At 38.4% G+C, this 16,294-nt stretch overlaps 1 protein-coding gene across 2 annotated transcripts in view; it reads left to right on the forward strand.

Annotated features, from left to right (window-relative positions):
- Nucleotides 1-6,073: 6,073 nt before the first annotated feature.
- The window catches only part of CYP2J2 (cytochrome P450 family 2 subfamily J member 2), a 31,509-nt gene continuing 21,288 nt past the window's right edge, over nucleotides 6,074-16,294 (forward strand). For both annotated transcript variants that reach the window (XM_082658254.1, XM_082658255.1), the window contains exon 1: nucleotides 6,074-6,297. In XM_082658254.1, the coding sequence (XP_082514380.1) occupies nucleotides 6,088-6,297 (210 nt within the window). In that variant the 5' untranslated portion in view covers nucleotides 6,074-6,087. The remainder of the gene's footprint in view (nucleotides 6,298-16,294) is intronic.

The following is a 16,294-nucleotide window of genomic DNA, read 5'->3' on the forward strand; positions in this document are numbered from 1 at the left end:
CAGTAATCAAAACAGTATGGTATTGGCACAGAAACAGAAATATTGATCAGTGGAACAGAATAGAAGGTCCAGAGATAAACCCACACACCTATGGTCACCTAATCTATGACAAAGGAGACAAGAATATACAATGGAGAAAAGACAGTCTCTTCAATAAGTGGTGCTGAGAAAACTGGACATCTACACATAAAAGAATGAAATTAGAACATTCTTTTTTTTTTTTTTTTTTTTTGTGGTACGAGGGCGTCTCACTGTTGTGGCCTCTCCCATTGCAGAGCACAGGCTCCGGACGCGCAGGCTCAGCAGCCATGGCTTATGGGCGTAGCCGCTCCACGGCATGTGGGATCTTCCCAGACCGGGGCATGAACCCGTGTCCCCTGCATCGGCAGGCAGACTCTCAACCACTGTGCCACTAGGGAAGCCCTAGAACATTCTTTATTACCATAAACAAAAATAAACTCAAAATGGATTAAAGACCTAAATGTAAGGCTGGATACTATAAAACTCTTAGAGGAAAACATAGGCAGAACACTCTCTGACATAAATCACAGAAAGATCTTTTTGGATCCACCACCTAGGGAGTGATGAAAATAAAACCAAAAATAAACAAATGAGATCTAATTAAACTTAAAAGCTTTTGCACAGCAAAGGAAACCATAAACAAAATGAAAAGACAACCCATAGAATGAGAAAAAAATATTTGCAAACTAAGCAATCGACTAGCAATTAATCTCCAAAATATACAAACAGCTCACGCAGCTCAATATGAAAAAGACAAACAACCCAATCAAAAAGTAGGTGGAAGATCTAAATAGACATTCAGACATTTCTTCAAAGGAGACATACAGATGGCCAAGAAGCACATGAAAAGATGCTCAACATCACTAATTGTTAGAGAAATGCAATCAAAACTACAATGAAATATCACCTCACACTGGTCAGAATAGTCATCATCAAAAAAATCTACAAAAAATAAATGCTGGAGAGGGTGTGGAGAAAAGGAAACCCTCTTACAATGTTGGTAGGATGTTAATTGGTATAACTGCTATGGAGAACAGTATAGAGGTTCCTTAAAAACTAAAAAAACCTATCATATGATCCAGCAATCCTATTCCTTGGTATATATCTGGAGAAAACCATAATTCAAAAAGATACATGCACCCCAATGTTCACTGCAGCACCATTTACAATAGCCAGGACATGGAAGCAACCTAACTGATGGAAGCAACCTAACTGTCTTCTCTGGTTTTAACTGAGTCTTTTATATAATTCCATTTTGTCTTCTGTCTTAGCATATTGATTAAATTTTTCTTTTTCTAAATTTGTCCAGCAGTTGCCCTAGAGTTCATGATACACATTTTCTAGTGACCCAAATCCACTTTTCAGGTAATATCAAACTGCCTCATCAGTAGGGAAAGTATATTTTATAACAGAGTATTCCTAATTCCTTCCTTCTGTCCCTTACAACATTCATATCACTTATTTATAAGCTATAATCACTGAATACATGGTTAATATTTTTATTTTGAACAAACTTATTTATCAGATCAAGAAAAAGAAAACAAAATATTTATTTTACTTTATTTTTTCTAATGCTTTTTTTTTCTTTATACAGTTCTGATTTTCTGACCTGTATCTTTTTCCTTCTTTCTGAAGAACTACTTTTTACCTTTCTTGTAAGGCAGACCTACTAGCAACAGATTCCCTCAATGTTTGTTTGAGAAAATCTTTACTTCTCCTTAACTTAAAAAAAAAAAAATTAGATATTTAGGATTTCTTCTACAAAACCATTTTGGCAAATATTAAAATGTTATACAGTTCTGCATCTGTGGATTCAACCATCCGTGGATTCAACCATCCATGGATTCAACCAACCAAAGATTGTGTAATGCTGTAGTATTTACTATTGAAAAAAATCTGTGTATAAGCAGACCCTTACAATTCAAACCCATGTTGTTGTTCAAGGGTCAGCTGTACTTGCAATTTGAATATAATAATATAAACACAAAAGACAAAATATCCACTGTTAAACAGTGATCCTCCACGACTAACTCTATTTAAATATTGTGGGTTTTATAGAAAAGGTTTTTCAGATTTTTATCAATACTTGTAGTACGTACTTTTATTCTTCACCAAAATCTTCAAGAAATCTAAAAGGCTGATATAAAAAGCAGTTTTTTTTTTCTTCTTGGATATTCTAAAACATGTTAGCTTAGATTACCCTTTAGATTTTCAGGTCATTAAAGATATACAAATAAAGTACAGAATATTTGTTAACACATTTAGATTAAGTTTGTTCACAATTATTACAGGAAGCCCTTCAACTCTCAGATAATGAGAAAAAAAAATCCTGATGGGCCAAGTTATTTCTTTCTAAAAATAATATACCACATCAATTTTTAAAATAAATCCTTGGACTTCCCTGGTGGCCCAGTGGTTAAGAATCCGCCTGCCAATGCAGGGGATGCGGGTTCAATCCCGGGTCCGGGAAGATCCCACATGCTGCAGAGCAACTAAGCCTGTGTACCACAACTACTGAGCCCATGTGCCACAACTACTGAAGCCTGTGCACCATGACGAAGAGTAGCTCCTGCTTGCAACAACTAGAGAGAAAGCCCGTGCACAGCAACGAAGACCCAGCGCACCCAAAAATAAATAAAGTTAAATAAATAAAATAAAATAAAATAAATACTTAAAAACATTCAGAAAACATTTGTCTTTTAATTGTCAAACAATGTATTTATGTGGTGGAAGAAGATATAAAAGACAACTAATAGAATTTTAAAATTTCAAAATAAGAAATTTTCAAATTAATAATTTATTACTGTCGTTTAGGAAATATGCCTTACTTTTAAACTCAAATTCACTTCAAGTACTTGACATATAATTTAATACCAAAAATAATCTAGCTAAAGTACTTCTTAATATTTATACAGTGTAACTTCTCTGGATAGACAGGTTTCACATAACAGTTTTCAATTAATGCTGAAAAAAATCACTTTATAGTAGTAATCACAATTCACTCATAATGAATTACTAATTTATCTAGGAATTCATGTGGCATAAGAACCAATGAAGGGACTAATCTGATAATTTCCCAGCATACAATTAATATTCCACTTAGTTGCTTTACATGCTTTCATGTGTGTGACTTGATCGACAAAAAATATGTACACAATATTAACATTTTTCTTTTTCTTTCTTTCTTTTTTTAAGAGCAACTCAGTGATTTGGGGGATTAGTTGGTACAAGACAGAGAACATAAAAGGAAAAGTATAAAGTACAAAATAACACTGAACACCAATACCAGTAATCACCTCATTATTGTTATAACTAAGGATATTATTAATTTTGTGTTATTCACTTTTCTTTAGAACATAAAGTCAGTAACTTGAACCTGAGGTATAGACAGAGTACACACACAACCTTATACAAAATACTTTTTAAAGTCATACTACATTTTAAAATATTAGGAACCAAATACCTGTGCTGACTTGTATTTTAACTTAATGGAACAAGAAGAGAACAATATTCAACCAGGGAAGGTCATACTGATCATGGTAAAAGCTCTTAAGGTGGAAAATGTCTTTTTTTCCCTTTGTACTTACCACAGGCTATACAATGTCCTAAGAGTATTCATTATATGAAAAAATATTAATCACAGCTTTGAGACCTTACTTCAGAAGGAACCAAGGAGAAAGCAAATTAGGTGAAGCTTCATCTTTGTTTTCAAAGAAGTGTTCTTAGTTTTTCTTCTTGTAGAAGAAGTTTAAATCAGTTTATTATAAATATATCGAAACCATTACCATTTTAGGTGAAGTCCAGCACTTGATTTATACAAAGTCCATGAAAAGAAGTCAATAGAGATCATCTAATCTTAAATGTTACATCATCCATTCCAGCCCATGGCACAATCTCTCACTTGCAGCATTGTTTAAACGCAAACAAAACAAAACAAGACAAACAACCCCGCCAAAAAAACCCCACAGAAGACAAAAACAAACAAACAAAAAAGGGATGGAGGGAGATAACAAACCTAAATGTTCATTGATATGGAAATGGGTAAATAAATTGTGGTGTAAAAATAGAACTAGCATGTGATCCAGGAATTCCACTTCTGGGTATTTATCTGAATAAAATGAAAACACAGAAGTTGATGGCATCCCCATATTGCTTGCAGCATTATTTACAATATCCGAAATATGGAAACAATCTAACACCCATCAATGGTTGAATGAATAAGAAAAATGTGAGATCTATATATATTTTTAAGGAAATCTTACCATTTGCAACAATGTGGTTGGACCTCAAGGGTATTATGCTATGTGAAATGTCAGACAGAGAAAGACAAATATTATATGACCTCACTTATATGTAGAATCTGAAAACAGAGACAAAAACAAAAACAGAGCTCATAGATACAGACTGGTGGTTGCCAAAGGCCAGGAGAAGGGGATGGGTGAAATGGATGAAGGGGGTCAAAAGGTACAAACTTCCAGTAATAAAATAATCATCTGTATGTAAAGTACCGCCCGGTGACTGTAGTTAATACCATATTGCAAATTTGAAAGTCGCTAAGAGAGTATATCTCAAAAGCGCTCATCACAAGAAAAAAATATTGTAACTGTGTATAGTATTGGTTGTTAGCTAGACCTTTTGGGTGATCATTTTGCTCAGATGAATCATTGTGCTGTACACCCAAAACTAATACAATGTTATATGTCAATTATACTCCCCCAAAAAATTGTGGGGTAGTGATAGAACTACATAGCTGTTAAAGTGAATAAACTAAAGCCATGTGTATCAACCCAGATAGATCTCAAACACAAAGTACTGAGAAAAAAAATCTATTGTAGAATTATTTTAAAAACAGCATTTCTATAAATATTAGAAACACTGCATGGATGCATAACAACTATAGTGAAACAGGAAGATGTGGACTGGAAGGATAAAAACTTAAAAACTAAGCTCTGACTAGTATCTCCCTATAGACTTTGGAAGATAGAAAAGAGACTTGAATGCTCTTTTCTTTTTAAAGAAAGATTTTAATCAGGTTGTCTATATATATGTTGAGAATCTGAGTGTGTGCTATACTATTCCAGTACTACGCTTCACGTTTTGAGTACCTTACAAATGGTGAGACACAGGTAGGCACACAGGATAGCACAAAAGGTTGGAACCTGGGCTCCTACACCATCTTGAGGCTTCAGAGGAAGAATCTCACTAAGCAAACCAAAAAGGACAAGGACTAAGACACCTACCTTCAATGTTCATTAAGCACCTATTAAAGACTAGCCTCAGTGCTAGAGCTTTGATGTAATGCTTCTTAAACTTCGAAACAGTTACAAATACAGGGCCTCCTTTAAATGTGCTGCAGACCGGTGGATTCATTTATTTACCACGTATTTGATATTAACCTCTGTCTCAGTTTCTGCAACTGCAAGATGGAACGAAGTGTATCTGCATAAATTTGTCAGAATTAAGCAATTCATCTAAAGAAGTCTGGCATATAGTAAGCGCCCAGAAAATATCAGGTGCTGCTGTCTTCCTATTTTATTACCAGGCGCGGTTCCAGTCCTTTGGTGAGACGGTGATGATAGAAAAACACAGAGCTCAAGTGTCCGCGGCCCTCTCTGAGATGCGATGACATAAACCCAAGAGCCCCGATGGTCTCACAGAGAGACAGGCTCTCTAACTAGCTAATAAAAACGCTTGTAGCCAGGCCTTTTCCGAGACCCTTGCTGTTCTCCCAGGAATCCGGCCACAGGCATCTGGTGGGCGGCAGGCGGGCTGGGAGAAGGCAGAGGGGAGTAGAGGACCGGGTGGAGGCGGGTTGGGGGCGCGGCAGGAGGCGCGGCAGGAGGCGCGGCCTGAGGAAGAGCCCAGACGGGTCATGCAGACCAGGCTTCGCGGGAGCCTAGCGGGCCAGGGTAGGGGCGCGGCGGAGTGAGGGTTGGAGAGGGGGGGCGGCGCGGGGCGGGGCCGGGGGCAGGCGGGGAAGGAGGGCAGTGCTGGCAGCTTAGAGGCTGAGAGCCGCCCGGACCTTCGCTGGATCAGACCGCGGAAGAGCGAGCCGAGGTCGCCGCCATGCTCGCGGCGGTGGGCTCCCTGGCGGCTGCTTTCTGGACCGTTCTCCGTCCCCGCACTGTCCTGTTGGGGGCCGTCGCCTTTCTCTTCTTTGCTGATTTCCTCAAAAGGCGGCGCCCGAAGAACTACCCGCCGGGACCCCCGCGCCTGCCCTTCGTAGGCAACTTCTTCCATCTGGACTTTGAGAAGGGGCACCTGTCGCTTCAGAGGGTAGGAGTGGGCGAAGGTGCCAGGGCCGCGTCCTGACCCTGATCTGCAGGACAAGGGCCATTCCGGGTACCGAGGGCGGGAGGCTGGGGCGGGGGGGTGTGGGCTCTGAGGCTAAAGCGGGCACCCGGGTAGCTTTGAGCCTCGCTCTCCTCACCAGCAACCAGCATGATTCCACTTCTAGGGATGAAATTTTGTTAACTGTTTACTATTTAAGTGTGCCAGACACGATATGTTCTTTAAGTCATTTAATTGTGTGTCTTGTTACATATTATTGGGACATTGTATTTATACTATAATCACTTTGTATTTTTAATATTATTTTCCTTGGGGGGGAAAAATCCGGTACTTTTCCTCTCAGAGGCTCCGTTTCCCATGTGTGAAATGGTGATACTTCTACCTAAATCCTCACCACTTTTCAAATGAATTGCTCCCATCCCCACAAGGACTGAGCCCCTCACATTCAGCCTCCTCGCCCTGCAATCCACTCTCACTAAAGTAATCATTTTAAAATGTCACTCCTCTGCTTAGGCTTTCTCAAGGCTTCTTGCTGCTTCCCAGCTTTCAGACTCCTTAGGGAGCCACTTGGAAATCTTGCTGTAACCTCTTTCCACTTCTTTATAATCATCTTCCATCAGGGCTGCCTAACTGTGGCCACTCTGAATTCCTTAGAATTCCCTCCAACAGCCAGCACTTTCTCAAGCATTTTCAGCTGCTTCCCTGCCTCTCAGCACAGGTACCTTGCTGACAGACAACACTGTGATAGGTGGGTGTGAACATTAAATAAAACAGTGAATGGTCAATATTAATACAGCTTATTGTAGGTGCCCAACAAATAATAGTTCCCGTTTCCCTAGAAATGCCTGGAGCACTTTAAACACAAGCCTATAATACAAACTCAGATTCCGATGGAGAAGGTTTTTATCACTTTCTGGGAGAAACACACATTTGGTACAGGATTAGTCTACAGAATTTTAAAACTAGGCTCCTAAACCTGTACCCTTCTTTAATGAATGTGTTGTTTAATTTCCAATATTGGGAGATTTTCCTGTTTTCTTTCTGTTAGTGATTTCCAGTTGGAGTACATTATGGTTAGAGGTCATATTTTGCATAATTTCAATTTTTAAAAAATATGTTATGGTTGGTTTTATGACCCAAGATACAGCACCATGCATACTTGAAAAAAATGTGAATTCTGCCGTTGTTGGGTGGAGTGTTCTATATTGTATGTCAATTAGATATAATTAAATGACTGCGTTCTTTAGTTCTTCTGAACCCTTGTTGACTTCTTGTCTACTGATTCTATCAGTTACTAGGAGAGGGTTGTCGAAGTCTTCAACTATAATTACTTGTTTTTCTATGTCTCTAGTCAGTTCTGGTAGTTTTCATTTTGCAGCTCTTTTAGATGGTGTATACACATTAAAATTGTCATGTCATCTTGGTGAATTTGCTCTTTATTATGTAATGTCTCTCTTTATCTCTGGTAATTTTCTTTGCCTGAATTTTACTTCATCTGATATAATATAGCCACACCAGTTCTCTTCTGATTAGTATTTGCAGAATATATGCTTCTTTATTCTTTTACTTTTAATCTACTTATACCATTTTATTTGAAATGAATTTCTTGTAGATAACATATAGGTGGGTAATTTTTTTCATTCTGCCAATATCAGACATTTGATTGGTGAATTTAGATCATTTATATTTAATGTAATTATTGATTTGTTAAAACAAAAGTCTGCCAATTTATTATTTGTTTCCTATTTTTCACTTTGTTTTTTACTCCTCTGTTTCTCCTTTCCTGTCTTCCTGTGGGTCACTTGAACATTTTTTGAGAATTCCATTTTAATTTATCTATAGTGTTTTTGAGTATATCTCTTTGTATTGTTTTTAAGTGCTTGCTGTAAAGATTACATGCTGTGAGTACATAACTTATTGCAATAAGTATCAACAGTTTACCACTTTAGGTGGAATACAGACACCTTAAAACTCTTTAAGTCCTTTTACCTTCCCCTACTTTATAATATATAATTTGTCTTAAATATTACCTCTACAGACATTGAGAACCACCTCAGACAGTATTATAATTTTTCTTTTAACTGTCAAACATGATTTGTTAAATTCAAGAAGAGAAGATTAGTCTACAGTATTTACCCATTTATTTACCCTTTCTGTTGCTCTTTCTTTCCTAACTGAAGAACTTTCTTTAGCTATTCTTTTAGAACTGGTCTGCTGGCAAAAAAATTCTCTTAGCTTTCCTTCATCTAAGAATGTTTTATTTCACCTTCTTTTCTGAAGTATATTATCACTGGATATAGAATTCTAGGTTGACAGTTTCTTTTATTAAACCCTTGAAAATGTTGTGCTACTTCTTTCTGGCCTTTCTAGTTCCTGTTGAGAAATCTGCTGTAATTTGAATTGTTGTTCCCCATGAGTAATGAGTTGTTTTCCTCTGCATGCTTTCAAGAAGTTTTCTTTGTTTTTATTGGTTTCAGAGATTTGATTGTATGTCTTGGTGTTGAATTCTTTGGATTTATTGGGTTCACTCACAACTTCTTGAATCTGTAGGTTTTTCTAGTACCAAATTTGAGAAGTTTTCAGCCATTATTTCTTCAAATATTTTTTCAAGTCCATGTTTTTTTCCTTTCCTTCTGGTACTCTTTGGCACTGATTGCACAACAGACAGATCTTTTGTTATTCTAATATCAGTCCCTGAAGCTCAGTTGTTTTATCTTTTCTCAATCTATTTTCTCTGTGTTGTTCAGATTGGATACTTTCTATTGATGTCTTCAATTTCACTGATTATCCTGTCATTACCACCCTGCTACTGAGTTGCTCTATTGAGTTTTTTGTTTACATTATTGTATTTTTCAGTTCTAAAATTTCTCTTTGGTTCTTATATATATTTTCTAGTTCTTTGTTAAGATTTTCTGTTTAAAATTTTTTTTGAGAGTATAATTGTTTATCAAAACATTTTCAATAGCTGTTTTAAAATCTTTATCCTATAATTCCAACATCTTTATCATCTCAGTATTAGTTTCAACTCATTCAATTTGAGATTTCTTTGGTTCTTGGTAACATGAGTAATTTTGGACTATATTCTGGACATTTGGTGTATTTTGTTATGTGACTCTGGACTCTATGTAAATCTTTTATTTTAGCAGATAGTCAATCTGTTGATATTCAGAATGTTCACTTTTGTGGATTGTGGTTCAAATGTCAATTTAGGTTATAAAGTCTTTGCAATACTATACTGGTCTACCCCACTTATGTGTTGTCCACCCCCATAGGACTCCAACCCACATTCTCATCAGTGCAGGCTGGAGAGAATGAGGATGGGGACAAAAGATTGGGGCCCCTCTGAGTAGGGTAACCTCTTTCTTACTGGGAGTGGGGGGAAGTCAGTGATCTAACCATATCATCTCCATGGGATACAGGTGCCTCCTTATTTCTGTGGAGTGGTAGAAATCAGAATTTTGCCCACTGACTACTTCAAGGAGTCTCTTTACTGCTGTTCAGGGGTGATAGTCACAATTCAGCTCATAGAATCAGCAGGGAAGGGGCACCGCCTTATTGCAAAGGTAGGATGAAGGCAAGTTTCCATGCATCTTCTTCACAGCTCATAGAATCAGCAGGGAAGGGGCACCGCCTTATTGCAAAGGTAGGATGAAGGCAAGTTTCCATGCATCTTCTTCACTGCTGTAGCCCCTCATTAGGATGTGGGAGGGTCACATCTCTTATGGTATTTGTCTCCAGAAAAGGAAGGTAGAAAGGTTGAAATGTTCTGTCCTGGTGGACCACCCTTTATCTGGTCCTTTGACTACAGAGAACAGGGTTTTATTGGTGTTACTTTTTGTATGTGTCAGTATCATGATGATGAGGAGGAGTAAAATGAGATGCTTTTACTCACTCTTGTCTGGAATCAGAAACTTTGTCTGTGCCCTTGTTTTACCATTAAGATAGATATGACTAAAGAGGTTACATGATTTGCCTCATGTCATAAAACTGGCCAGGGATGAAACTGAGGCTAGGGTCTTATCTCTGGCCCAAAGATTTTTCACCAGAAGTGTTAAATTTTATTTTATATAAGTTTGCAATGAAATATTTTTGGCTGTAAAAAAAATGGAGTTAAATGGTGTGATTTAGTTGTAATTAAATTTACATCCCAGCAATTTGGAAACATTAAGTACCTATCATTAACTACCTATCATTGCCTATTTATCTATCTTTACTTACCTATCTATCATTACCTATCAGCTATAACATTAAACAAGGACTTGGACGCAGGACTATTTGACTCATATACCTATTCTCTGACTTATGCTACCTGACTTTTCAAGATGTAGTTAGAGGATAATTGACTTATCCAGGGGTTCATTTATCCAATAGACATTTATGAAGTGTTTATTATATGACAGGCACAGTACAAGACAGTGTATGCTGAAATGTGTGTATAAACTTTTGGTAACCAAATGAGATATCATGAGGTGGGATCACTGTGAATGGGAAGCCCTGGGGATAACCTCTGTAGAATGTTGAAATAAATTTGGCTGAACTGGAAAGAAATGTTAGGCAAATGGTTATATGGAGTAAAGTGGACAGGAGGTTTTTAAATGGGAGGAAGTGACATGAGCTAAAACAAAGTGAGAGGGCCGTGAAGAAACTGGCCTATTTGTATGGCATGATGGGAACCATGAACCATTCTTGTTTTTCCCCTTTTTTTCTAAACTTCCTCTACCACAGCTATATGTGCATGTATTTAAATAAGAGAAAATCTTATTGGACTAAAGTGGGAGAATGGTAGATAAGGTGGATAAATGTATTATGAGGATATACATTAAGCTGCTTGTAATAAAAAGGCCCCAAAATACAGTGGTGTAAAAAAAGAGTGAAATTTATTTCTGTCTCAGAAGTGAGTTCAGATGTAGGCAGGAAGACCAGGGTAGGAAGGCTGCTTTGTAACACAAGGTCATCCAGAAACCCCAGTTCCTTCTATCATGTTGCTCTCGTCCTACAACATCTTCATGTATGAGTTCCAGTCCATGGAAAGGGGAAAGGAGCAGGTGGTGAGAAGCAACTTTCCTTTAAGGACATGACCCAGAAGATGCACACATCACCACTACTTACGTCCCATTGGCCACACCTGGAGAAGCTGAGAAATGTGGTTTTGATTGGAAAGTCATGTGGCCAGCTAATATTTAGGGAGCTTCATCACTCAGAAGGAGAGAGAGAGAATATCTTCATGCTTTCAGTTAAGGATGAGACATACAGAGAGAGTTAGGAAGAGCCCAAATTTATGACCACCAGCTAGGCACTAAATCTCTGTGCTTCTTTTTCTGAAAACAAAGAATACATTGTAGGGTTATTATAAGAATCAAACAAGTTCATGAATATCAGTTTACTGCCAGGGTGCCTAGCACATAGTTGATGCTTCTTTCTATATTTACCACCCTCCTCCTTTCTTCAAAAATTTATAGTAACAAACTCAAGGAAAAGCCAGTTGAGGTTGCATACCTTGTCTGGCCTGATTGCTGCATTAATGGGCTGCATTAATCCACTCTCTGGCCACTTCCCCTCCATTCCTTTGTCCAGATCTAACCAGAGTCCTTTTGCTAAAATATACTCCCAAATATATCAATAACAATAAATAATTTTATTATTTATTTTAGTATTATGGTTACTTATCACCACCATCCCAACGATGGGAATTAGTAATATCCCCCATTTTATAGATTTGGAAACTGGGACACAGAGAAGTTAAATAACTTGACCAAAAATCACATAGAAAGTGAAAGCAGAAGCTGGATATAAATGGATTTGTATGACTTCAAAAATCCAAGTTCTTAAGCACTCACTGCCCCTACCTCTCCTATTCAGTTTTCTAGTTGCAAACAAAACAAGATCCAAAATATTTCACTTGACATTTGTATATCCTTGGTCTAGCTCACATTACCTTGCCAGGCTTGTTTCCCCTCTCTGTACACAAATGAGAAGGTATTTTTTTCCCAGAAACCTATCCTAGCCTTTGGTGTCCTTATGTGCTTCCTGCTTTCCCCCATTTAATAATTTATTGTACAGAATGGTAATAATAAGAACTGGTTATTTATCTGTATGCTCCATTAGATTGGGGGCATCTTAAGATTAAGGACCTGTACCTCCAGCACCCAGCCTTGACCAACCACAGGGTTAGTGCTCTCGAATGAACCTGTACTGCCGTCAGAAAACAGAGCTCACTTGTTCCTGAAAGCCCACATTTTCCTGTCTTTGCATTGGTGTATGCTATTCCCACAGCCTAAAATCTTTGCCTTCACAACACATATCCTTTTGCAGGTACCCACACCTTCATTTACAATCTGGCCCAAATATCAGCTCCTCTTAGTAGCTTTCTCCCGTACCTGGAGTGGAATTCTTCTCTTCTTTCAATAGCGTCATGCCCCTTGCTTCAGCATTATAACATATATCATCTTCCACTGTGCGTTAGTTTTTTTCTGTAGTCAGCCTTCCCCGAGAGGCTTTGACACTTCAGGAAAACACCATAGCATATTGATCTCTGTATTGCCCTCACATATAACATAGCAATGTCAGAAGGTGCCTGACAACTGAATTTGATTTCCACAGGCTGTTCCCAGAAACCTAGCATAACCCCAAGAACTACCAGTGAGAGCAGTATTCTTAGCAGGAGTTCAGAGACCCCAGGGGACTGGTGAACTGCATCTATGCATAAATGTATTCATGTGTACAGGGTTTTGCTTTACCAGATCCATGACATACTAGATTTTTGAAGGATTTTATGACTTAAAAAGTGTAAGAAGTGTTATGAAACTTTATTCCCTATGTCCTTAGGTTTCTTTTTGGTGCTTTATTGGATAGAAACGCTTTGTAACTATAAAAGCAATACAAATGCATTGAGTGACATATTTTAAAATACAGTTTAGCAAGTGAGAGAGAATCTTAGCTCCTTGAGCACAGAGCTCAGTGCTGGTGAGTGTTCAGAGGAACAGACCCTCTCACCTACTGCTAGTGGGAATAAGAATTGATACACTCTTCCTTTTTTCCTTTTTATGTTTTCCTGTCTTTGTTCTGTTGGCTTTTGAGTTTAAGAACTTAAATTAAGTAGAATCTTCCTCAACTTTATATCTCGTGGTTCAGTCTCTTGTCTCACTAACTCACCACTTCTAATTTTTTTTATTCTAAACATTTATTTTGCTCTACTTTATTATTTAAGTGCTTCATCTTACATTTGGAATACTTATCGTTCATATGAAATTTCCTGTAACCTATTACTTTTATTTGCCTTTTATAGCTACTGTGCTATTCCTTTTCTCTTGATCTTTCTATTTTCATTTCTGATTTTAAGCCTGTTTTAGCCTCTTGAACCACCTTTTTTTTAATTGAAGCATAGTTGATTTACAATGCTATGTTAATTTCTACTGTACAGCAAAGTGATTCAGTTATACATATATACAGATTCTTTGTTATATTATTTTCCATTATGGTTTATCACAGGATATTGAATATTGTTCCCTGTGCTATACAGTAGGACCTTGTTGTCTATGCATCCTATTCATAATAGCTTGCATCTGCTAACCCCAAACTCCCATACCATCCCTCTCCCACACCCTGCCTTAGCAACATGTCTGTTCTCTATGTCTGTGAGTCTGTTTCTGTTTCGTAGATAAGTTCGTTGTGTCAATAGTGTCATATTTTAGATTCCACAAGTAATATCATATGGTATTTGTCATTCTCTTTCTGTCTTACTTCACTTAGTACGATAATCTCTAGTTCCATCCATGTTGCCACAAATGGCATTATTTCATTCTTTTTATGGCTAATACTCCATCGTACATATGCACCATATCTTCTTTATCCATTCATCTGTTGGTGGACATTTAGGTTGTTTCCATGTCTTGGCAATTGTGAATAGAGCTGCTATGAACATAGGGGTACGTGCATCTTTCTGAATTATAGTTTCGTCCAGGTATATGCCCAGGAGTGGGATTGTTGGGTCATATGGCAACACTATTTTTAGTTTTTTTGAGGAACCTCCATACTGTTTTCCATAGTGGCTGTACCTTCTTACATCCCCACCAATAGTGTAGGAGGCTGAACAACCTTATTTTTAACCTCTTTTTTTTCCCTTACACTGTCTTTTTCTTAAGAACTTGTTTGTTTTTGTACATCGAAATGTATTCTCTACCTTACAAAGTCTTCTCAGATGACACTGGGACTTACATTTACCTCCAAGTAAAGCCATTGGCACAGTGACTGGCATGGTTACTTAAGAATTGGTAGACATCACCACCGTTGATACCAGGGCTGCAGGAGGTCCTTTGATGTATCCATGTTTACGCAGTTGATCATGCCATAAAAATGTTTGATGTAGCTCTGTCGGACTAGAAATATACGTGGGCAGAGAGTTGGTAAGAGGTGAAACTCTGTAGAAGTTCATTTCAGTAAACACTACTGGAGTGCCAAGTCCCCTCCAAGAGCAAGCTGAGATTCCAGGTCGTATACATTGTCGGTTAGGAGTCCTTTAGCTTGACCTGAGATTTTCAGCCATTCCAAAAATATTTTTACTGTACATTCTGAAATAGTCAAGAAATCCTTTCTGTAAAACCTAAGAAGTTCGTCCAGGCGTTCAGCGTGAGGAAATAAAAAGTCTTGATTTATATAGACCCATTCCTGCCATTTGTTAGAACAGGATGTGCACTTTTAGAGGCAGACTAGACGAAGATGGAATCTTGGCTCTGCTCTTTCTAACAAGACAGACTTACTATGCTAGTGATGAACAAACATGGATGGAAGACTGTAGACCAACAAAACAATGGAAGGATGGAGTTCAGGCTTGGTCTTTAATATGGGAGCAGGGTGGTGGAATGAGACTAAATCAATAGTATTTGCTCTGAAGGGGTGACACAGTCCAGGGAGCTTGAGGCAACATGGGCGAGCGTAAGTGCATGGCAGCTGGGGAGGTGGGGCCACAGATACCTGGAGGAAATGAGCACTTCTGTTTGATACCACAGCCTTAGTAAGACACAGCCCTGCAGTCTGCAGGAATGGGCAGGTCTACTTAGATTCCTCTCTTGAGTAAGCATGTCAGGGAAGACTTTGATTTATGACCCTTGACTGCGGTCCAAGCCGTATTTGCACATACCTGAACATTTGTGTACACTCCTGACACACCCACACACTCTTCCATTCTCTCTGTCTCACTCTTCCTCTCCCAGCTCCCTCACCCTCATTCTCACATTCATTCTGTCACATCCACTAAACTCTAAAGTCCAAGCACCATCTCAGGTTCATGGCTTTGTTCTTAAATCTTACATAATGCTTGGCAAATTTCACCAACACCCAATAGCTTTGTCACCTTGGCTAAGTTACTTCTGCTAGGACTCATTTTTCTTACTGAAAGACAAGGAAAATCATTACTACCATAGGGTAGTTGTGAGGTTAATGAAATAAAATGTGAAAGGTGCTTATCATGGCACCCAGTAGACGTGGTTGTCTGTGACCACCAGCTCCTGTCTCTCGCACATCATCCCTGTGCTCTTGTCCTGTCTGTCACATGAGCAAGTGCTTCCATATCCCTTTGCACACAGAGCCCATTCATTCCCCAGAGGCTCGAGTGGCTGTCTGCCAGGTACCAGGGAACAAAGTGCCTTTCACATCACTGCTCTCATTCTTCTTCACAGAACCCTTTGAGGGAAGAATAATTTTCTCCTTTTATAGCTGAGGCTCCAAACAAGTGAGGCGACTTTCCCTGGAGCTCACAGCTAGTCAACCATAGAGTTAAGATTTGCACATGGCTCCAGAACTAGTGTGCTCTTCTCCATACCCGGTCCCAGCCCTATAATGAATTTTCTGTCACCTAGAACATGTTGAGGAAGGGGACATTCTCTCCTGGTTAAACAGATATGATTTACTAAGAAGTCCATGTTCACTAAACATATCTCAGCCTTCTCTGGTGAGTCACGTGTATGAATTCTCTCCCTTCACTAGA

This window comes from Grampus griseus, assembly GCF_964374135.1.
Source record: "Grampus griseus genome assembly, chromosome: 1".
Lineage (NCBI taxonomy): Eukaryota > Metazoa > Chordata > Mammalia > Artiodactyla > Delphinidae > Grampus > Grampus griseus.